This window comes from Eubalaena glacialis, chromosome 1, assembly GCF_028564815.1.
Source record: "Eubalaena glacialis isolate mEubGla1 chromosome 1, mEubGla1.1.hap2.+ XY, whole genome shotgun sequence".
NCBI lineage: Eukaryota > Metazoa > Chordata > Mammalia > Artiodactyla > Balaenidae > Eubalaena > Eubalaena glacialis.
The window spans coordinates 119,446,224-119,470,250 of record NC_083716.1 but is presented as its reverse complement, the minus strand read 5'-3'; the positions used below and the strand labels follow the sequence as shown (position 1 = coordinate 119,470,250).

The window sequence follows — 24,027 nt, the reverse complement described above, 5'->3', positions numbered from 1 at the left end:
GCCCACCTCCTGCAGGAAGCCGCCCAGCTGCCCTGCCTGAAGGCAGCATCCTCTCTCAGGAGACCTTGTTCAATTGCGTCTTGCGCCTGTCACTCCGCGGGGACCCAGGTGTCTAGGAGGGTGTGGACCTCCCCAGGGATCGTAAGGGATCATCCCTGGGAGCAGGAAGAAAACTCAGAGCTTCTATCTGTGTTTAAATTTTAGCCTTACCTCTTTACATTTATATTTGTTTATATATGATTTATTCTGTATATAACATTATAGTGCACCAGTCATATTTAAATGTATTTATAAATAAATAGAGCAGTAGTAGGAATGTGTCCCCCCAGATTTAATGTTAAAATCTAAAACTAAAGTTTGAAGATAACTGTGGGCTGCTTGAGACAAGAACTGTGCCATATTCCTCTCTCAGTCTCCGAGGCCAGAAGTGCCAAGTCAGCCTCTGGCTGGGAGGGGGTGGGCGGCACCCCAGCTGGCTTGTAGACCATCCGGCCGCCGGGTGCCCAGCTGGTCACCCCACCGCCACGGTGACCCCGTCCCGGCCGCGGCCTGCTCCGGCCACTGGGGTCTGAGGGGCTGCGTGCTGCCCGTGCAGAACAGGCTGCGGGCTTGTCCACGCCCTGCCTGCCCACGTGCCTGGGGGCCACGCCTGGCCCGCTGGCCTGCCCAAGAGCGGGCGGGAGCTGGCAGGGTAGGCCTGTGGTCCAGGCGTGGCTCCCAGCCCCAAACAGCCCACGTCGGGGGCCCTGCCGGGAAGGAGGCGAGACCGGGCAGGCCGGGCAGAGACCCAGAGGGGCTGGGAACCGTAGCTGGTGCCGGTGCCTGCACACCCGGGCCTCCGTGCTGCTCCGTCCGCAACCTGGGAGGGGGCAACGGGCAGGTCTGTGTGTGCAGGCCGCAGGCCCCCCCTGGCCCAGCGGCTGTTGGATCCCTCCCCCCACCCCCAGATCTGTAAATAGAACAGCCAGCGAGCCAGGGCCCGGCCAGGATTAGGCACTCTCACCTTTGGGCCACATAGACAGGCAACAGGGACTCTGCTGGACCTTTGGGGCCTCCAGGACTCTACCACCTGTCCTACCCTCGCCAGCATCACGCCAGCAGCAGGCCTTGTGCTGGGCACCGGGAGGGTGGAGGAATTCTGAAAGGCCCGTGAAGCACTTCAGAGAATACACACACACACACACACACACACACACACACACACACACATGCACGCGTACACAGAGCACCAGCCAGAAAAGGTGGCTCTGCGCTCTCGTTAACTAGTTTCATCCTCACAACAGGGCATGGAAAAGGTACAATTCGTGTCCCCATTTTAAACGTGAGGAGACTAAGGTGCAGAGGCACCTGGGTAGTGAGTGATGGCCGTGGCTATGATTAGAACCCAGCACCTCTGCCCAGGTGGTTGTGTCCCTGCGTCAGAGCTGGAGGGGAAGGAGGCGTTACAACCTGGCATTTTCCTGTCCCAAGGATCGAATTTTGGTGGCAAGAGCACTTTAGAGGTGCTTTACGTTTAATTTCCATTTACCCTGTGGCTAAAAGCAGGGCCCCTTAGGACCGTAAGTCTGGGATGTTTAATAGGTCCCCAGATGCTCCAGTGTCCCAGGGCCAGTTTGGGGCAAAGCTGGGACCAGCCCCAGGCCACCAGGCCCGTGCCCTTGGCTTCCCTCTGCTGCAGCTGCCTCGACTGGGGTCCCCCAAAGGGGACCGAATGAGGTTCTCAGCAGTGAGCCTTGAGTGCCAGCCCCGAACACTTCCTCCTCCCGTCGTGATGCTAAGTCTCGAGATAAACAAGGACAGGATGCAAAGTCCAGGTCTCATTGACTTTCTCTTTGGGCTGGTTCAGGTTTGCTGTGAGGCTGTAAATCATTCGGGGCTCTGCAAGGACCAGCAGATGCTGGGTGTGCCATGAAGCCCTCCCTGGCTGCCCCTTTGGCAGCCCCATCCCTTCCTTCCCTGCATCCACTCATGGGTGGACACGCCACCCAACACGCACACGATTATAAACCATCCGAAAGTGGGGAGCACATCTTGCTCACCCGTATGCTCCTAAGAGCGTTCAGCACGTGGTAGTTGCCCAGGAGATGGGAGGGAGGAGAGAGACAGCAAAGCCGGAGGAGAGGCTTCCGTCCAGGAGGGGATCTACCTGGGATCCTCCAAATTGCTAGCAAATGTGAAGACGACCTGAAGGCCTCAGCGTGGTGACTCTCCCTCCCCGTAGGGACAAAACCTGCCCCAGGACTGGTGTCTCCAGGTGGCTGAGGCAGGGACTGGGGAAAGCCCTGGGGTATATCTGTCCCAGTCATGACTGACCCATAGGGAAGGCTGGAGTCCCCAGGGAGGGATTTACAGTTACCTTGGCCCAAATCCCCCCTGGCGCTGGCCTGGGAGTCTGAGGCCACCTGCAAAGCCCCTGTCACCGCTCGCCCCTCTTCCCCCGGGGCTGCAGAGGTGCTGACAGGGTCTCTCCATCCTTCCTTTGCCGCACCCCGCTGCTGGGACAGTGCTGGCAGCCAGTGTCTGCTTCATCACCGCCAGCCGCCCACCCAGTACTTACTACGTACCGAGAGAGCACTGTCCTGAGTGCTTTACCCACTTTGGCTTCATTCCTACAAGCTCCCCATAAGGAAGGAACTGTGATCTCTCCCTTTTATGGCCGGGGAACTGAGGCACTGACAGGCCCAAGGTGGCAGAGCGAGAATTAGAACCCAGGCAGACGGACTCCAGAGCTGGCTCTCGACCCAGGCAACTGTTAAGTCGGGTGCTAAAGCAGCCTACGGACACATGACTCTAAGCCTGGGCTCTGGGGATCCTCGGGAGGCCCATTTGCATCTACAAAGCACAGATCATCACCACTTGGAAAAATATCCTGTACCCAGACCAGGCAGAAAACGCTCTTTCCCATTTTTCAGGGAGTGGCAATCCCCATCTGAGCCCACAGTCAGCCTGGCCCAAGCAGCGTGGAGGCCCCGGCTGGGGCTTGTATGTCTGTGTGGTCATGGCCCCTCCATTTGTGTGTCCCCCAAAAAATGACCCTGATGGGGCTTAGCTCAGCCGGTCCCTGGTGTCTGTAATAGAGACAGGGCGATGCTCTGAAACCACTTCAGAGGCGCGAGAGGCTAGGGGAGTTGCCTGTATTTGGCGGACGCAGGCCAGCAACACGTGTCCCTGATTCTCGGTCACTGCGTCTGCTTCCACGCTGACCCTCTCTTCTCAGCCAGCGTGGTCCCAGCTCTGTCACTTGCTGGACAGGTCACTGTCCTTCATCTGGGAAGTAAGACTCTTGGGGAAGTTCAGACTACAGAGGCCAACAGACCTGCGTCGCATTCTTCCTTCCCTCGCTTCCCCTCTGTGCCACCTGAACTCGTCACGCATCACACATCACCTTAGAGCAGCGTCTGGCACATGGCGGCCATCCCATAGCTAGGAGCTGCTGCTGCCCCCTTGTAAAATGTCCCGGTCAGTTTTCAAAGCCTTTTCAGATTGCATTGTCTGCCATCTCGGAGCAGAGATTGTGACCTCCATTTACAAAGGTGGAAGCTGGGGCCCAGAGAGGCACAGGGGCTTGTCCAAGGACACACAGCTGGTTCGTGGGAGAGCCAGGACACAGCCTCCTGGTTCCCCTGCGCCCCCTTGTGTTAGATCTTGTGCCTCCCACCTCACCCGGTGTGTAGCACGTGCCAGGAGGCTTCTGTGGAAAGTGGGAAGAGGGTGTTAAAAAGCCATCCCTGCAGCTCCACTGGTTCCAGGCAGGGGTTCTTAACCCTCCTATGCCGAGGACCCCCATGAACTCATAGACTGGTGAAGCCCCTAAACTTCTGCTCAGAATAATGCTCTTCTTACATACATAAAATTACAAAGGGTTACAAAGAATACCTACTATATTGAAACACAGTCCCTAAAATATATTTTTAAAAGACGTGTAATAGTAACATGCATGACTCTTTATGTTAAGTAACAAGATCTAGTGACAAAATCTAATATTTACTATAATTTTAGTTTTTAATTCCCCCCCACCCTTATTGAGTTATGAAAGACAAATAAAATTGTGTATATTTAAGGTATACAATGTGATATTTTGATATACATATACATTGTGAAATCACTACCACAAAAAAGCTAATTAGCATATCCGTCACCTCACATAGTTTCCATTTTTGTGTGTGTTGGGAACACTTGAGAACTACTCTCTTAGAAAATTTCAAGTATGTAATACAGTATTATCAACTGTAGTCACCACAATATTCATTAGATCTCTCATCTTATAACTGAAAGTTTGTACCCTTTGACCAACATCTCCCCATTTCTCCTGGTCACCATTCTTTCTACTCTCTGCTTCTAAGTTTGACTTTTTCAGAACCACATGTAAGTGGGATCATGCAGTATTTGTCTCTCTGTGTTTGGCTTATTCCACTTAGTGTAATGTCCTCCAGGTTCATTATGTTGATGCAAATGTCAGGATTTCCTTCTTTTTGAAGGTTGAATAATATTTCATTGTACGTATGCACCACATTTTCATTACCCATTCATCCATCAGCAGACACTGAGGTTGTTTCCATATCTTGTCTACTATGAATTATGCTGCAATAAACATGGGGTGCAGATCTCTTCAAGATAGTGATTTTATCTCCCTTGGGTAAGTACCCAGTAGTGGATTGCTGGATCATATGGTAGTTCTATTTTTAATATTTTGAGGAGCCGCCATGCTCTTTTCCATAATGGCTGTACAAATTGACATTCCCACCAGCAGTACACAAGGGTTCCCTTTTCTCTACATGTGTGCCAACACTTATTATCTTTTGACTTTTTGACACTAGTCATCCTAAAAGGTGTGAGGTTTTGATTTACATTTTCCTAATGATTACTGATGTTAAGCATCTTTTTATAATACTTGTTGACCATTTGTATGTCTTCCTTAGAAAAATGTCTGTTCATTTCCTTTGCATTTTTAATTGGATTATTTGGGTTTTTAACTATTGAGTTGTATGATTTCCTTATATATTTTGGAAATTAACCCCTTATTGGATATATGGTTTACAAATATTTTCTCCCATTCCATAGGTTACCTTTTCATGTTGTTGATTATTTCCTTTGCTGTGCAAAAACGTTTTAGTTTGACTTAGTCAGACTAGACTTGTTTGCTTTTACTTTTGTTGCCTGTACTTTTGGTGTCAAATCCAAAACAAGTCATTGACAAGACCAGTGTTTTCTTCTAAGACAGTAATACAGTTTCAGGTCTTACTTTTTTTTTTTTTTTTTTTTTTTGAGTTTAAGTCTTGAATCCATTTTGAGTTGATTTTTGTGTATGGTATGAGATGTGGGTCCAGTTTCATTCTTTTCCATGAGGATGTCCAGTTTTCCCAATGCCATTTATTGAAGAGACTGTCATTTCCCCATTGTGTATTCTTGGCACCTGTGCTGAAGATTAATTGACCATATATGCATGGGTTTATTTCTGGGCTCTCTATTCTGTTCCATTGGTTTATGTCTGTTTTTATGTCAGTACCATATTGCTTTGATTACTAAAGCTTTGTAATACAATTTGAAATTAGGAAGTGTGATGCTTCCAGCTTTGTTCTTCTTGCTCAAGATGGCTTTAGCTCTTTGGGGTCTTTTGTGTTTCTATACAAATCTTAGGATTTTTTTTCTATATCTGTGAAAAATGCCATTGGAATTTTTATATAGATTGCTTTGAATCTGAAAGTCATTCCATTTATTTGTGTCTTCTTCAATTTCTTTCATCAGTGTTCCGTAGTTTTAAGTGTACAGCTCTTTCACCTCCTTGGTTAAATTTATTCCTAAGTATTTTATTCTTTTTGGTGGTATCGTAAATGGGATTGTTTTATTAATTTCTTTTTCAGATAGTTAATTGTTGGTATATAGAAACACAGCCGATTTTTGTATGTTGATTTTTTTTTTTTTTTTTGGCTGCATTGGGTCTTTGTTGCTGGGCACGGGCTTTCTCTAGTTGCGGTGAGCGGGGGCTACTCTTCCTTGCTGTGTGCTGGCTTCTCGTTGCGGTGGCTTCTCTTGTTGCAGAGCACGGGCTCTAGGCGTGAGGGCTTCAGTAGTTGTGGCTCGCAGGCTCTAGATCGCAGGCTCAGTAGTTGTGGCGCACGGGCTTCAGTGCTCCGTGGCATGTGGGATCTTCCCGGACCAGGGCTCAAACCCGTGTCCCCTGCATTGGCAGGCAGATTCTTAACCACTGCGCCACCAGGGAAGCCCTGTATGTTGATTTTGTATTCTGCAACTTTACTGGATTAATTTCTTAGTTGTAACAGTTTTTTGGCGGAGTCTTTAGTGTTTTCTATATATAAGATCATGTCAACTGCAAACAAAGATAATTTTATTTCTTCCTCACCAATTTGGATGCCTTTGTTCTTTTTCTTGTCTGATTGCTCAAGCTAGGACTTCCAGTACTATGTTGAATAGAAGCGGCAAGAGTGGGCACCCTTGTGTTGTTCCTGATCTTAGAGGAAAAAGCTTTCAGCTTCTCATCATTGAGTATGATGTTAGGTGTGAGCTTGTCATATATGGCCTTTATAATACTGAAGTACATTCCTAGTTCTGTATCTAATTTGTTGAGAGTTTTTATCATGAAAGAATGTTCAGTTCTGGTAAATGTTTTTTTCTGCATCTATTGAGATGATCATATTATTTTCGTCCCTCTTCTGTTAATGAGATGTATCACATTTAATGGTTTGCTTATGTTGAACCATCCTTGCATCTCAGAGATAAACCCCACTTTGATCATGGTGTAGGATCCTTTTAATGTGCTGTTGAATTCAGTTTGCTAGTGTTTCATTGAGGATTTTTGCGTCTATGTTCATCAGGGATATTGGCCTGTAATTTGCTTTTCTTGTAGTGTTCTTATCTGTCTTTGGTATCAGAGTAATGATGGCCTCATAAAATGAGCTTGGAAGTGTTCCCTCCTCTTCAGTTTTTTGGAAGAGTGGGAGAAGGATTAGCATTAACTCTTCATGAAATGTTTGGAAGAATTCACCAGTGAAGCCCCCCAGTCCTAGGCCTTTCTTTGTTGGGGGAGTTTTTTGCATCACTGATTCAATCTCCTTACTCATTACTGGCCTGTTTAGATTTTTTATTTCTTCATGAGTCAGTCTTGGTAGATTGTATGTTTTTAGGAATTTATCCATTTCTTCTGGATTGTCCAGTTTGTTGTCATATAATTGTTCATAATAGTCTCATGATCTTTTGTATTTCTGTGTTATCAGTTGTAATGTCTCTCTTTTTTTTATCTTACTTGAGTCTTTTTTTTTCTTTGTGAATCTAGCTAAAGGTTTGTCAGTTTTATCTTTTCAAAAAACCAGGTCTTAGTTTTATTGATTTTTTTTTCTGTTGTGTTTCTAGCCTTTATTTCAATTGTTTCCACTCTGATCTTTGTTATATCCTTCCTTCTGTTAACTTTGGACTTAGTTTGTTGTTCTTTTCCTAGTTCCATGAGGTGTAAAGTTAAGTCGTTTGAGATCTTTCTTTTTCTTCATTTTGGCATTAAGCTATAAACTTTCCTTTTAGAGCTGCTTTTGCTTCATCCCATACTTTTTGGTATGTTGTACTTCAATTTTTGTTTGTTTCAGATAATTTTTTTTATTTCCCTTTTGATTTCTTCTTTGGCTCATTGGTTGTTCAGGAGTGTAATAATTTCCACATATTTGTGAATTATCTAATTTTCCTCCTGTTATTGATTTCTAGTTTCATACCATTGTGGTCACAAAAAATACCTGATATGATTTCAGTCTTTTTAAAATTGTTAAGATGTGTTTTATGACCTAACATATGCTCTGTCCTGGAGAATATTCTGTGACACAAGAGGAGAATGTGTATTGTGCTGCTATTGGATAGAACGTTCTCTATATGTCTGTTAGGTTCATTTGGTCTAAAGTATAGTTCAAGTTCAATGTTTCCATACTGATTTTTTTTGTCTGATCCATCCATGGTTGAAAGTGGGGTAGTGAAGTCCCCTACTGTTATTTATAATGTTGTCTATTTTCCCTTCAGATGTGTTAATATTTGCTTTCTGTATTTAAGTGTTCTACCTACCATAATTTTAAATTAATGATGAGTTTAAATTGTATTTGGAGAGTTCTTTCACAATTAAATTTGTGATGTGACATTGGTCATTATTGGTGACAGACTCACAGGTAGGCTAATACTACTGTGTTGCTGCTTACATTCATACTTGAAGAAAATAGCAACTTTCAGTTAGAAGTTGGTGACCATTAAAACAAATAATTTTCTCACCCAAGTTTACTATAAATTCGTGGCCCAAGTCCAGGGTTTCCTCCATGTCCCTTCATATCTCAGACTTAGTAAAGGAGCTCCCAGGGCACCCACCCAATCTTAGGGTCCCATTCACTGTCATGTCCCACTCCAATCCCACCCTCAGAGAGTAAGATTTCAGTGTTCATTCATTCAGCAAACATTGAACACCAGCTCTGTGCCAGGCCTTGGGACAAATGGTGAGATTCAAAGTCAAATAAGATGAGGTCCCTGCCTTTAAGCTGCTCATCATCTACTTAAGGAAGAGCATCAGAGATACCATCCCAAAATGCAAAATGTAAACAAGCACAGGAACATGTCTATCCTTCCTGGTAATCAGATAAACCCGGTGATGCTGAGGTTGGGTCACTAGCATTGATCATAGAAATTCCATATCCTTCTTTCTCAGCACTCTCACTCTTGCAAATTTGTGCCAAGGAAATAACTCAGGACAAAGGACAGAGTGTGGAGGGCAGAGGTCCTTTCCTGTCCTTTTCTGGAGGCTGTGTCCTCCTCAGGAAGGGGCTGGGTCTTGTTCAGCTTGTGCCCCCGTGCTGGCACATGTTAATACTCATAAAGCCCTGTTGGGTGAATGTTGGACCACCGTGCAGCTCCAGTGCACAAGAGAGGGAGCTGGTAGGAGGGGCAGTCCAAAAGCCCTCCACTCATCAAGTTCCTGTGTTCTCTTCTAGCCACCAGAACATCAGGAGAGATGGACAAGCCACTCATCAGCCGCCACCTGGTGGACAGTGACGGCAGCCTTGCTGAGGCCCCCAGTGAGGTTCCCAAAGTGGGCATCCTGGGCAGCGGGGACTTTGCCCGCTCCCTGGCCACACGCCTGGTGGGCTCCGGCTTCAGCGTGGTGGTGGGGAGCCGCAACCCCAAACGCACGGCTGGGCTGTTCCCCTCAGCAGCACAAGTGACTTTCCAGGAGGAGGCAGTGGGGTCCCCAGAGGTCATCTTCGTGGCTATGTTCCGGGAACACTACTCCACACTATGTGGTCTCAGTGACCAGCTGGCCGGCAAGATCCTGGTGGACGTGAGCAACCCCACAGAGCAGGAGCACCTTCGGCACCATGAGTCCAATGCTGAGTACCTGGCCTCCCTCTTCCCCGCCTGCACAGTGGTCAAGGCCTTCAATGTCATCTCTGCCTGGACCCTGCAGGCTGGCCCAAGGGATGGAAACCGGCAGGTAGGTGCTGGAGGAATGCCAGTCATCATAACAATAAATGTAAACGGCTAACTTCCATTGAGGGCCCTTGGTGTACCAGGCTCTCTATGTACATTATCTCAGCTCATCTCACAGCACTGCAAAGTTCCATTTTACAGAGCAGGAAACTGAGGCTCAGAGATGTTAATGAACTTACTTACACTAGGTCCCACAGCTTGGTGAGCTGGGATTTGAACCCAGTTCATAGGAACCTGAAATCATGTTCTTTCTTCTATGGTAATTTGATTTCCAAGAAGACAAGGAGGAAAAGGTTGATGGCTTTCTTTTTACTATTTGGAGTCAAGAAGAGGAGAGATTTTGCTTTTAGGATTGGACTTAGAAAGAAGAAGGTAACACACTCATGTGCCAGGTCCTAAGGAAGCAGGCATGTCCCAAACTTGATCTCATTTATTCCAAGGGCTTCCAAAAACTGCGTGGATTTCTCAGAATAGTCAACAGCAGGTTCTTCTGAGGGTGGAAAATGGCTCCAGAAAACAGCCATTGCTGCATACTGTTGTTGGCAAGTGGACCTCTAACCAAGACAAGGTGGTTTTTAATGCCAAGAGGCAACCTGTACTTGCCTCAGGGAAGCATGCCAGGCTCCACATGTGTATGAGAACTTCCACCCATGAGTCCAGCTCAGATGCCTTCTCTGCCCAGCTCCATGCCAGGCTGTGGGGAGCCCACAGGTACCCAGCCACCCCTGACTGGAGGGCCCTCCATGCAGCCTGCATCTTGGGACTCCTATATTTGGACAGGCAAGGAACAGCGGGGGAGTGTAGGGTAGCAGGGCCTGGGAGGGAGCAGAGCTAGAGGCTGGCTGGAGAAGACTATGAGATCGGCCTTGGCCTTTGCCCTACCTCACGTTGTCAGGCACAGGGAACAGGAAGGGCGTTCCAAGCTGAGGGGACAACCCGCAGAGGCACAGAGGTAAGGAACAGTGTTCCAAACGATGTTCCCAGATGGGGACAATAGTACCTACTTGCAGGCTTGTGACGAGGCTGAGGGTCCACATGTGTAACGCCTGGCACATAGCAGGTGCTGAGTCAGTGTTGGTAGACCACCTGACTACAGCGGTGTCAGGAAGACCCATGGAGTGTTCAGGGATCAGAGGACACCAGTGGGCCTGCGTTGGGGCTCATGGAGGGGAACAGTGGGCTCCGAGGCTGGGGCTGGCTTGTGGAAGGCCTTGTGTGTTGGCTGAGGGCTGTAAGGGGCCAGAGGATGTGGTCAAAGGGGACACTTCTGGACTGAGGGATGGAGCTGCAGCCACAGTTGCACTTTCTGGGCCATATGCAAAGCCCAGGTGCTGAACGACCCCCAGGGCAGGCCACAGTCCTTTGAGGCATCTACTCCAAGGGCCCCTGGGGGCTGCCTAGATGGGCATTTTGCTTGTGGATGCTGATGGCAATGAACTGGGTGAGATGCTCACTGTTGGATGAGCCTTGGCCATTTTCCTCGAGTAGCGGGCATTGCTGGGCCAGAGGCTAGGAGCCCACAGGGAGCCGAGGAAAGGCCCTGGGCCGGGATTCAGGGCCCCCTTCTGCTCCAGCCGTACCCTTACCCGGCAGATTGCTGGGCCTCAGTTTCCTCCACTGCTCCGTGAGGAGCTTGGCCAAGATGCTGTCCGAGGCCCCGCTCAACCCTCCGGGGACCCCACCTAATCCCCCCCACCTTCCTCCCCACAGGTGCCCATCTGCAGTGACCAGCCAGAAGCCAAACGCGCCGTCTTGGAGCTGGCGCAGGCCATGGGCTTCACCCCCGTGGACATGGGGTCCCTGGCCTCGGCCCGGGAGGTGGAGGCCATGCCCCTGCGCCTCCTCCCAGGCTGGAAGGTGCCTGCTCTCCTGGCCCTGGGGCTCTTCGTCTTCTTCTACACCTACAACTTCATCCGCGATGTGCTGCAGCCCTACCTGCAGGAGGGCAAGAACAAGTTCTACCAGCTGCCTGTGTCCGTGGTCAACACCACGCTGCCCTGCGTGGCCTACGTGCTGCTGTCGCTGGTGTACCTGCCCGGCGTGGTGGCGGCGGCCCTGCAGCTGCGCCGCGGCACCAAGTACCGCCGCTTCCCCGACTGGCTGGGCCACTGGCTGCAGCACCGCAAGCAGATCGGCCTGCTCAGCTTCTTCTGTGCCGCCCTGCACGCGCTCTACAGCTTCTGCCTGCCGCTGCGCCGCTCGCACCGCTACGAGCTGGTCAACCTGGCCGTCAAGCAGGTACGGTGCTCGCCTGCCTCCCGCCAATCACAGGGCCGGGGGTGCCCGTGGGTGCAGCCCGCCGGTTGTCATCGGCCGATCCTGCCCGGACTGGGTCCCGCCCACATCCTGCTGTCCGAGGTTGGGCGTATCAGCGAACAAAACATGGAAAGCCCTATGCTCCCAAGCCAGGGAGACGTAAAGCGCAGCTGTGGGTTACAGAGGGTATTGAAGTGCTCAGGAGGAAGGTCAAGCAGGGGAGGGGGTGGGGTGCAGTATTAAGGGGCGGTGAGGGAGGCCTGGCTGAGCGGGGGACATGTGAGCCCAGGCCGGAAGGGCAGGAGCTGCCTGGCACCTTTGAGGATCGGCAAGGAGGCCCTCTTGGTGGAGCCAAGGGACGGGGCCTGGGAGGCGGAAGCCACACCGGAGCGGCCTTAAAGGCTGAGGAAGGGCTGTGGCCTTAGACTTGAAGCCAAGGAAAGGTGTTGAGTAGAGGAGTGATGATCCGTCTGGGGTTTTAACTGGCTCCCTCTGCTGCCAGGTGGAGAACAGACAAAGCGCAAACGCACAGCCAGGAAACCAGTTAGGAGGCTGTGCAGGAACCCAGAGGAGAGGCGGTGGGGGCTTGGAGTGGCGGGGGAGCGGCAGAGAGGCGAGAAGGTGCTGAAGGCATGTTCTGAAGCCAGAGGACACAGAACTGCTGTAACAGACATGGGATTCACGAGGTGTTTGAGGACAGCTCTGGGTTTTCAGCCTGAGCACCTGGAGGGCTGGAGTCGCCATCACCGGAGACGGGAAAGGCTGCAGGAGCATGTTTTTTTTTGAAGGGGGGGAAGGGCACAGTAATTATTCATTTAGGAAAGCCTTACGGTGATCTTTTGCCAGCAGGATTCCTGGGAATGGAGGGTCTTCGGGGCAAGCCAGGTGGTATCACAGGCAGCATCCCCTGGCACCTGTACCCACAGAAATAATCCCCCCAGATGCTTCCTCCGGGTTTGCAAGCTCACGGGGCCTGATCCTGAGTCCCAGGCTCAGGTCTGCAAGCAACCCTGCCTTTCTTTATTTTCCCCAACCTGCTTAATTCCACCTCTAGTCCTCAGCCTCTGGCCTGGAGCGTGGGTCCTACCCACTCCAGGACACTTAGTCACCCAATGAGACACTTCTCTTCTACCCCTGGTTCCAGCTGCAGTTTTGTTCTTGCTTGGGAAGCAGGGATCTTACTGAGGCTGGGTCCTCCCCAGGTTCACCCACCATGCGGCCGTCCCCTCGGAGGCCTGACCACTTCCCAGAGCAGGACCAGGAGGCAAGGCTGGGCCGCTTCCTGGGAACCACAGACCTCAGCCCCTATTCACTCTAGTTCCTGCTTCCCTGCTGGCAGCTTCTCAAATGCCCTCGTCGTTCCCCACCCACGGACACCTGGCACCATTTCATCTGTAGGCTTGGGCTTTCATAAGAGAAAGGAGGAACCCCAGACTTCAGGCAAAGAAGCAAGACACCTGCTGGAAATGAGAGAGGAAGGGAAAAAATAATAGTCACTAACGCTTAAAAAGAGCTTACTGTGTTCCAGGTACCATCTAAGAGCTTTACATACCCAGTGTGAATTCATTGAACTCTTATCCCTATAAGGCAGGTGCTGTACTACCCTTATTTTACAGATGATAAAACTGAGGCACAGAGAGTTTAAGTAACTTGGTCAAAGTCACTCAGCCAGTAAGTGGCTGAGCTGGGATCCAGATCCAGCCAATCTCCTCCAGATCCGTGTTCATGCCCATGCTGCTTTCTAAAGGGAAAACAAGTCCAAATTAACAGTTGAATAAATGATCCCAGAACTCATTCATTTGCTGAGTTCTACTCTACCGGGCCCTGAGGCCACAGGATGAAATAAGACAGTCTCGTCCCTCACCTTAGCTGGCGTGGGGTGGCGTGGAGGCCTGCAGGCCAGAGCCCTAGACTCTTGTCCTCCAGCATCACTGACTGGAACAAAGATCCTGACCTTGAGCAAGTCACAGCCCCTCTTTGGTCCTCAGGGCCCTGATGCAGATGGAGGTCTCACCCAGTGCTAACGTTTTTGATGCTCTTTGATGATATTGTCTTACTTCTAAGAAGAGTCAGCCCGCTGGGCAGGAAGCTCTGCGTGGCTCCTCGGAGAGTGGAACAATGTTTGCTGCCCAGGAGGTGGCAGGTGTTCCAGGCAGTGGATGGGGAAGAAGGTAACGCCCCCTCCCCACTAGAGCACAAGGCAAAACCCCTGCCCGCTCCTTCCCCTGCCCACCCTCTGACTGCCATTCTCCAAATTCTCCACCCTGCCAAGGCTCTCCTTGATATTACGTTCATATAGTTTTGCCATGATGCAAATACCAGGGCACAGAGGGGCCCGTGTGAGGTAATTTTCCCTGAGTTCCAAAGCCCTTTAAGGCTGCAGGCCTCCGTGGAGGTTGCCAGGCAACCATCACTCCCACAGGACAGGATCAGAGACAGACAGCAAGGCCTGTCAGGCAAAGGGGCTGAACCTTGTTCTGCAGAGTTCTGGAGGGCAGAGCCAGGGCTGATGTGGCTTGTCAGGAAGGGGAGTGGAAATGGGGGGAGGGATTAACAGAGCAGAGCAGCCCAGAAGAGGGGTGGCAGCCAAAAAGTAAATCAGTGGTGCCTTAGAAACGCATGTCAAGATCGAAATCCAAAATCAAGATAAAGATCGAAGAAAATGTTTTACCCACACACTGTTTTCTCTGCCCTATCACCCCAAATCTAGTCCAGGCTGTCAGAGAGAACTGTCTAAATCTCACATCTGAGTCCCCTGCCCCTGGGCCCTTCAGCTTCTAACTTGCAACCTACAGGGAAAGGAAACCCCACACGTGGATGGCAGCGTTCCATCTCTTGTTGACGAACGCTATCCTGGTCGTGCTCAAGGTGGCCAGCTTGATTAGCCCCGAACATGAGAGAATCACTAGGGGAGTGGAGAACTGTTTAACCTATGTCCCAGTTTGCCGTTTGTGACACTGGTCGCTGGGGAGCCCTGGGAACAGCACTGTAGTTCAGTCAGTTGGGTGAGACTCGCACAGGCTACTGAAGGTGGCCGGGAGCCAGATGCCTATACAGGTGCCTCACCCCACCCCTTCCCAGTGTCGCGGCTGGGTGGAAATATTAGAGGAAAAATCAAGACATTTTGCAAGCAGATGTGGTGTGTGTAATCATCCAAGCTCTGACTTGTGACATTAACTGCCTGATCTTACCAAAATGCAGAAAGGAGGGACTAATGAAGTATATTTGAAGAACAAACAACTTACAACTCGGGGGTGACCCGCTGAGCGGCAGTCGTTAGTGCAGGGAAGGTATGAGTTAGCCTTCTCTGGGCTCAGTTACGTGGGAGACCTCCCTGCCCTCTGCAGGGTACCGTCGGCCCCGCCTTTCTCGCTAGCGCTGACATTCGTTTGGCACACAGCAAAATCACAGGATTTTAGACGTGACCTCTTCTAGCTCTGTCAGTGGAGAAACGGAGGCCCAGAGATGGAGTTGCCCAGAGTCTCACAGGACTCATGGTCAGGGTGAGAACCTGGGTCCCCAGACTCCTGGTCCTTTTGTGGCTTAAAGGCACCAGGGAGAGCCAGCCTTCCCTGAAATAGAACAGAGGGCCTCGTTTCTCTCAAATTGCAGGAAAAGTACCCAGTGGATGGCCTTTTCTCAGTTTCTTTCAACGTTCTCTCATAAGCTTTTCAACCATTTTTGCTCAGACCACTAGATTCATTTTTAATATTATATCTTCTAACTGCACTTGGGTTATTTTTTTTCCTGCTTAAATAGTTTCTCAAAAACCGGTATGAGTCACTCTGGTTTGCGAAGCAGAGACCTACCTACTAAAGCCTAGTCACATTTCCTAATGGAAATGCTGTTCCTTGTTGTGCGGGTAGAATTGAAGCAGCAGCGTTTCCTGGTGTTTCTCAGAAAACATCTTGACTTCCAGGAACTCTGCAACGCGGTCTAGTTCGGAAATGATGGTTCTGATAGAAGGATCTTAATACAAGCTCTTCCTCGTGTGCACGGTACGAGTGAGCGTCGGCCAGGCTAGGGGGGAAGGGTGGGGCTGAGGTGCAAGGGGTCTCTGAGCGGGGAGGGAGGGGGTAGAAACCTCTGGGCCTGCAGGGGCTCCCCCACTGGTGTGTCCCTGGGGCTCACTGGGGGATCCCAGAACTCTGTGAGGGCAGGTATCTTTGCTCTCTGCAGCCCAGGGCCTAGCACACAGTAGGTGCTTTATAAGCACCTACTGTGTGCTAGGTGCTTCATAAGTGCTTATGGGCCCGCTTGGTGAATGGATGTCGGCCTCTGTTGCCTGGCAGTGGTTGACTCAAAGCTATATTCCTCAGACAGAAATGGGGAGCTGGGTGGGAAGATGGGAGCTGGGGGCTAGTTAGGAAATGTTGAGGGGTTTGGTGTGTGTGTGTGTCTGGAATATGAGCCAGTGACAGGGGCAGCTTGGGGGACCAAGGATCCAGGGTGAGACAGGCTGGGAAGGAAGGTAGTCAGCAGAGGCAGCAGCCTGTCTGGCTGAAGGGATTCTGAGTTAAGAGAGCGCCTCCTTCCTGCTGGGGATTTGGGCACCAGAAAACCTTGTGAGATGGTCATATTTGAAGGTTCTTTATGTCCTGTCAAATTCTCTGGCTCCTTACTCTTGGCTTATGTGACTGTTCTGGTCGACTGGCCCCAGACAGATTTGTGAAAGCCCTGGGGAGGGAGGATCCATGCCTTCCGAGCCAGCTGCCTGGGTCCTGATCTCAGCTCTGCCATCTCCTAAGCTGTGTGTGACCATGGAAAGGTCACTTGATCTCTGTGCCTCATTTCCCTCATCTGGAAAATGGGGACAATAGTGACCTCTGCCTCACGGGGTTGCTCTAAGGATCAGGTGAGCTGATACCTGAGAAGCGCTTTAAACAGAGCCAGACACATGTTGCATGGAGTGGAAAGTGGGAATGTTGGTCATTACTGCATTTTTCCCATCCTAAATTCCTTGCTCGCCCAAATCCCAGGGCATCGACCTTGGCCACAGTGTTCATGGTTTCCTTTCCATCCACACCAGGTCTTGACCAATAAAAGTCACCTCTGGATCGAGGAGGAAGTCTGGCGGATGGAGATCTACCTGTCCCTGGGAGTGCTGGCCCTGGGCACGCTGTCCCTGCTGGCTGTCACCTCACTGCCATCCATCGCAAACTCACTCAACTGGAGGGAGTTCAGCTTTGTTCAGGTAAAGTAGTTCTGCCTCTGCTGGTGAGCCTCGGCGTGGCCCTGGCCCTGCCTCTCCTGTGCAAGACCCTTCCCATCCACGCGCTGCCTGGGCTTTCATAATCTGTGCTACAGAACCTCTCAGTCAGATGCCCGGGCCTCCCCAAGCCTGGCAGGCTCATCCAAGTCTCCTGATAAAGGGGCTGCCTGGGACGAGCTCAGCCTCGTGGCACCTGGGGATGCCAGATTTAGGCATGTGTAAAAATCAGACAGCAGAATGCTGAACGCTGGACCACACATTCTCAGTATCTACAGTTCTTGGGCTTCGCAAACAAAATCCCATAATACGCAGTCACTGGACGTGTCACTGATCTGGCTGGGCAGTCAGTGAGCCCTTGGGTGAGCCAAACTGCCCAGCCAGCACCCTCAGCTGAACCCGGCCCTGTTGTTTCCTTTAACCTCTTGATTCATGCAGGGTGGATGGGAGGTGAGAGTAGGACCTTCAGTTTATAGGAAATAAAACACAGCATTTCCCAAAGGACACCATTCCTATGAAAAAGGACATGTAGAGTCAAATAAATCTGGGAAGAGATTTGCTTCCCGCTCAGCGAGTCACAATGCACTTAGGCACATCAAGTACTGTCTACAACAAGCAAACCTTGTTAAGCAGACTTATTTCAGCATTAGTGTCCTCCGCCCCCCCCCCCCCCCGTTTTTCTTTCACTGTCTACATTCCACAGAACACACTTTGGAAGATGCTACTAGTGGCAAAGGTTCTTTATGCATTATTCACTCAGTGTTTATTGAACACCTACTGCATACCCAGCGTCATGCTAGACCTGGGATGCAAGAGGGAACGAGACAGGTATAGCCACGTTTTAATTCTAAGGACCACTGGGACAGGGACATTTTTTACATTCCTTTGGCATCTCCCACTGTTCTCCATACAGAGCACGTGGTCAGCCCCCAAGTGCTGGCAGATTAACTCATCCCCTCCAGTGATGGGTGCTGACTAATACTGGGTTCTGCCATCGATATGGTATCAGGGCAGGGAACAGACATCACACCCACCCCTGATGTCAACAAAAATCCGTCCCATATCTTCTCTGTGCAGCGAGGACACAGTACGGGATTCCAAGAGGGACACCAACAGGGCAGTGCTCTTATGTAATCCAAATTAATTATCCCTCATTGGGGATGCATGCGTACCCTAGAACAAAACAGAGTTGTGGGTTTTTTGGGGTTTTTTTAAGTGTGTCTGTTTCTGAATCTCACTGGCTCTGCTCATCTCGGAAGGTCTCTGGAGGCATGCTCAGGCCTGACACATGCCGGCAAAAGGGGGAAGAAAGAATTTTATTTATCTGCCACTAATCCTCACGTGTCGCACACCCAAATCTGGGATTTTCGTGTTCCTGCCTGGAGTATGCTGGGGTGCATAGTTTATCCACAATTAAAACAGACTGCAGTTCGCTCCCCTCACCGGAAAGTTGCTCCCTTAAGCAGCTGTAGATTACAAGCCCCAGCTCCAGCTGCCAGAGAAAGCCGGGGGATTTGGTTTTGTTAGCAAAAGCTGACTGGGACTCAGCAGCTGTTCTACTTTACATACTGAAGGGTCGAAATACAAATAGGAAAGTCCTTATGCTGCTGCAAGAAGAGGGGGGTGGAAAGCCGAGAGACGGGTAGGAGGACAGGGTTTTACGTGAGGAAATCAAATGCCCACATTCTGTCCACAAATGCTGTATCTCCCCGGAGTGCTGATACAGAGGAGGGACCGGCACATCGCAGCTCTGTAACCATTAGCAGATCACGTGCGCTCCCCGAGCCTCACTTTACACTCTTGTAAAATGGAGTTAGTTCCCTACAGACGTGTTGTGAGCCACTGTGCAAGATTACGTGTAAAAGAAAAATACAAAGCAATTTGCTGTGATTCTCGGGGCATGTAGCCACATTTCCATGATCTCTGACTAAGCCACCCATTTCTGAGTTCAGTAGGAGGCAGCAAGAGACAGGCAAGAGACTCCCACCCAGAGCCGCAGAATGGTCCGGGGCAGTGTTTGCAAACTGCAGTTGACACTTGTCGGTGGGTCATGAAATCAATTTTGTGGACCACAACAAGCTTTTAAAACATGAAATAGAGTAGAACGTCTCCAAAAATGTCACAGTTCTTTTTACATGTTCTAAGCACAGACATTTTTTCAGTTGTATCAATTCAGTAGTGATATATACATATGTGGGCATACGTCATTGTGTACTGGGCAGTGATGAAAATGTGATTCTTAATGTGAGCTGCCATCAAAAAGTTTGAAGTCACGGAGCTCTTGGAGCAATGCAGATACCCAGGACTACCGTTGACCTGTGGACTCAGATGCCCGGGGTTGGCTCTGGAGTCTGCTTTTATAGGCTCCTTGGGTGACTTAAGTGCACGTGATGCAGTGTGTGACAGTCTCCGGGGTGGGGGACACAGGCTGTGGAGCCAGCAGACCTGGGTTTCAGTCCCAAGACCAGCACTTACCAGCCCTGCACCACTAGACAGTTCCTTAGCCTCTCAGGCGTCTGCGTCCTGACCTGTCTGCGTCCACCTCCTGTAGTCATTGGGAGGATTTGTGTTGAGGACGTGTAGAGCGCGTGATGCATGCACCCGATAGTGGCTGTGCAGTTTTTGAGGTCAGCTGCAACCTTCTCCTGTAAGGTGAGCGCTGCTTTACAACGAGGAGCTACCCGGACCCCATTTCCTTTCCCAGCCACGAACGACTGCAACAGGTCACCAGGGCTTAGAAAGTGGCTGTGGAGACACCGTGGTTCTCAGTGGGCCTGGCCTGACCCCTGGGTCTATAATGATTTATTGAGCTAGAAAGCCAGCAAAACAGGGTGTGGATTCCACAGAGGTGACTCGTGCTTACGTGTATCCTTTTGTTCCTGAGGCTGTTTTCGAAGTTTTTAATTTGGGGTTTTGTTTGTCTGGGTGTTTTTGTTGCTATTGTTTTGGTTTGGTTTGGGCTGTGCTAACTGCTCCGAATTAAGCCAGTTAAACATTGTTAGACTGCCAAATACGCAGGTCGGGGCAGCTCCCCTGGACAGAGAAATGAGTGTTCGGCTCTTAGCACCTTGGCTCTGCCCCATCGTTCGAGGAGCTTCCTGTGGCCTTGCCCACTCCAGCCACCTGCCTGAGATAATAACAGAGCCCCGTCCTGACCCCAGCTTTGTGAGCAATTGTCCAAAGGTCCTCCCGCCACAGTGATTGAGAGCCAGCAGGAGCCACCAGCAACCTAGCTGTTTCTTGTCTGCTAACAAGCTTACGTAGAATAAAAATGGCCCTAGCTTGTGGTGGGCATTGTTAATTGCCCCATGACGATGCCTCCCTTTCTTTTGGCTTCCTTTGACTGTTCTGGGATTTTTTAAATTGTTCCCAAGGAGAGAGAGTTTTAGGGAAACAAACTTGCTGGAATCATCCAGGCTTCCCATTGGAATTGGAAAGTCAAAAGGCCCTTTGTTACTGGCTGGTCTTTGGGGCCTCCTGCCATCTGTCACCGTGGGATTCTGGATGGCAAAGGGAAGAGGATATATGAGCAGAAGCGGGTCTTCATACTCTCCCAGGGCATGTCTTGTTTCCCCAGCACAGCCCATCACTCTCCAGATTAGGGCAGGGGACAGTGGTGAACACGGGCCAAACACTGGAGCCCCAGGGCACGTCACTGAGGGAGGTGCTAAGGCCTTTCTGGGGCCACCGGGACTCAATTCCCAGGCCTGGGTGGCTTCTCACTGCGGCAGCATCTGGGAGAGCTTCACGATGCAGAGTGTGAGCCCATTCAGGCCCTTGATGGGTCTTTGCCTAAGGAACAGAAAGGACCAGGTCCACCCCAATCAAATAGCCTGGGCAGAGGGACCTTGACGACTTCTCAACCTGAAGTTAGAAGGGCTCAGGTGATAAGAGTCTCCTAAATTAGTGGTTCTTAGTCCTGTCTGCATGTCAGCATCATCTCTGAGCTTATAAAAGCTACCATGCCTGAGCTCCACCCCTATCCAATTTAATCCGATTTTCTGGGACTGGCGCTTGGGCATTGAGATTTTCCCCATTGACCATGTAGCCAGATTTGAAAACCACACCTCAGGCCGCTGAAGTCTCAGGGGTAAAAAGGCACGTCCCAGCCGTCTCAGCAAAGCCCAGTAAATTCGCCTGAGTAAGGGGAGCAACAGCTTGCGACTCGGACGCTGGTTGGGGAATAACAAGGTGGTTGTCAGGCTAGTTCAAGATTTATTCCTGATGGTCAGTGCTGGGGCCTTTCCTCCCCCCAATTTTTTTTTTATTGTGGTAAAGTAACATAACAAAATTTATCACCTTTACCGTTTTGAAGTGTGCAGTTTAGTAATATTAAGTATATTCACGTTGTTGTGCAATCATCACCACCGTCTATCTCCAGAGCTCTTTTCATCTTGTAAAACTGAAACTCTGTCCCCGTTAAACACTAACTCCCCATTCCTCTCTTCTCCCAGCCTCTGGCAATTACCATTCTACATTCTGGCCCAGTGATTTTTACTACCTCATACAGGCACCTTATATAAGTGGAATTATCCAGTACTAGTCTTTTTGTGACTGGCTTATTTCACTTAGCATGATGTCCTCAAGGTTCATCCATATTGTAGCATGTGACAGAATTTTATTCTTATTTAAGGCTGAAGAGTATTCCATTGTATAGAGACACTACATTTTGCTTATCTATCTGTCAGTGGACACTGGGGTTGCTTCTACATTTTAGCTATTATGAATAATGCTGCTGTGAACATGGGTGTATAAATAACTCTTCAAGACCCTACTTTCAGTTATTTTGGGTATATACCAGAAGTGGAATTGCTGGAGCACATGGTGATTGTATTTTTAATTCACTGAGGATCCTCCATACCATTTTCCACAGTAGCTGCACCCTTTTACATTCCCACTAGCAGTGCATAAGGGTTTTAATTTCTCCACCTCCGCGCCAACACTTGTTTTCTTGTTTTCTTTTTTTCTTAATAGTAGCCATCCTAATGGGTGTGAAGTGATTTTGATTTGCATTTCCCTGATGATGAGCGATGTTGAGCATCTCTTCATGTGTTTATTGGCCATTCATCTGTCTTCTTTGGAGAAATTTCTATTCAAGTCCTTTGCCTATTTTTGAATTGGGTTGTTTGTTTTTGTTGTTGTTGAGTTTAAGAGTTCTCTATATAGTCTGGATATTAATCCCAAGTATTTTCTCAATGCTGGGGACTTGTTTAACCCCAGTCTTCGTTATCAATAGATCAGAACTTAGAAAAAGTTGGTGTGGTTCAGAAGTTGCTACGAGATTTGGAATCTTGATAGACATGTCTGGAGGTGACAAGGATTTGGTTACACGTGACTCATAGTCAAAGAGGCTTCCATTTGGGGGCTGACCGTTTGCACATGACACGTGAAGTAGCTGTGGGTAGTAGCATAGAGCCAACCATGGCCTTTCCCTACAGGCTGTGCTGAGCCAGGAAGTTGTTAAGGATGTAATAAAAAGATCCTTGAAGTGGTCACAAAGCCAGAGAGAACCAGAGATGGCTAGGAAGTATAGAGACTGGGGATCTTCTGGCAGCTAGTATTTTGTTTAGGGTCAAAAATGTTATACTTGTGAACCTGTCTATGAACTTGTATGTATAGCCATTAGAAAATATTTATTATTACTATTTTTAGTAAAAGCATTACAAACAATTCTTCTGAACCATGTTCTTCCACTTACTGAGGTTCACCATCCTGGTGCTTATACTGGAGAAGGTATAAGCAAAGCGCCCCCCATGCTAGGGAGGAGCGAGAATGAGGCACGGTAGCAGAATCAGACCCACTTAGTGCCATGTCTGGGGGGAGTGCAAACAAGACAGTGTCCCTCAGCCAAGCCCCTGGATTGATGCTGACAAGCTGGGCTGGAAGGAAATCCAGGAGGCCTGATTACAGTTTCTCTGTGGAAAGCTCAAAACCAACCTGTAAAGAGTACCCTGAGGTATCGTCATGCTGCCACATTTCAATTAAACCCTTCCAGTGTCTCGTTGGAGAAAATGCAAATGTGTTCATTGCTTGATTGGTCACTGCTGTCTTCATTCCTTGTGTAATAAACACAGGTCTCTCCCGCCCGGAATCTCTTGGTGCCCTGTGCCCCTCCTCCCGAACCTCCACGAAGTCCTAACCCTGGGTGCCCTCTGCTCTGCATCACTGCCTGCCAGGCCTGGGGGCTGGAGAATGTTGCATCTATACAGCACTTTCCCTACAATTCTGACTTTACTTTTGTAATCACTTCCTTCTCACTGAGGCTAATTTAGCAACTTGCCGAGGGTCACAGTGTCAGTTGAGACTAGCACCAACAGTGGAATCCCGAAGGCATCATTTGTAGTTTGCAAGAAACCCTACATGCAAAAGATTCCCAGAGGCTAGAGTTACAGATCATCACTTCCTGGCTATTTTCACATCATGCTTCCCATAGAAAGTCATGACTGTATAGCACTTGGGGTGACGAGGAACTGCTCATGGCTGGAAGTGACCCACAAAAGCCCACACCTGGCTCAAGGGGCAAGACGCTCTGCTGTACGACGGCTTGGACCATTTCCATTTGGATCTGTGATGGTCTTGATCTCCCCAGCATCACTAATCTCCTTCCAGGCAGGAGAGTAATCCTGGCGGGGTTTGTACCTGGGGTGTTCATAGCTCAGAGCATGGGCAGGAGGTGAGGGGCCAGCACCCACAGAAAGCATCTACGTGATGTTGTGGGCTTTCTATACAGTGTCAGGACAACTAGCCTGCAAGCCCCTGTGAGTCACCTTCGCTATTGGTGCCAAATCCATGTGCCAAGTACATTTTTCCCTTGTGTGTATCTTTAAATCAACTGAAAATCCACTCACTCTTTACCTGGCCGTATCTTATGCCAAATATTGTCTGTGAAATTATGATTTTGATATGCTAGCAGACACATTACTCCGTACACATGAAAAGATACACAAAACTTGTAACATGTTTTTAAACTTCTTTAAATTTAATTCCGTCTTAAGTCCTCTGGCAGCCACCGGAGGTATGAATAATACAGTTTGGGGAAAAGCATTGGTTTTTAATAAATTTATTTATTTATTTATTTATTTTTGGCTGCGTTGGGT

At 49.4% G+C, this 24,027-nt stretch overlaps 1 protein-coding gene across 6 annotated transcripts in view; it reads left to right on the top strand.

Annotated features, from left to right (window-relative positions):
* Positions 1-24,027, top strand: part of STEAP3 (STEAP3 metalloreductase) — a 101,706-nt gene that overhangs the window by 13,834 nt on the left and 63,845 nt on the right. For all 6 annotated transcript variants that reach the window (XM_061183119.1, XM_061183145.1, XM_061183135.1 and 3 more), the window contains exons 2-4: positions 8,970-9,469; positions 11,176-11,703; positions 16,751-16,915. In XM_061183119.1, coding sequence (XP_061039102.1) covers positions 8,990-9,469; positions 11,176-11,703; positions 16,751-16,915 — 1,173 coding nt within the window. In that variant the 5' untranslated portion in view covers positions 8,970-8,989. The remainder of the gene's footprint in view (positions 1-8,969; positions 9,470-11,175; positions 11,704-16,750; positions 16,916-24,027) is intronic.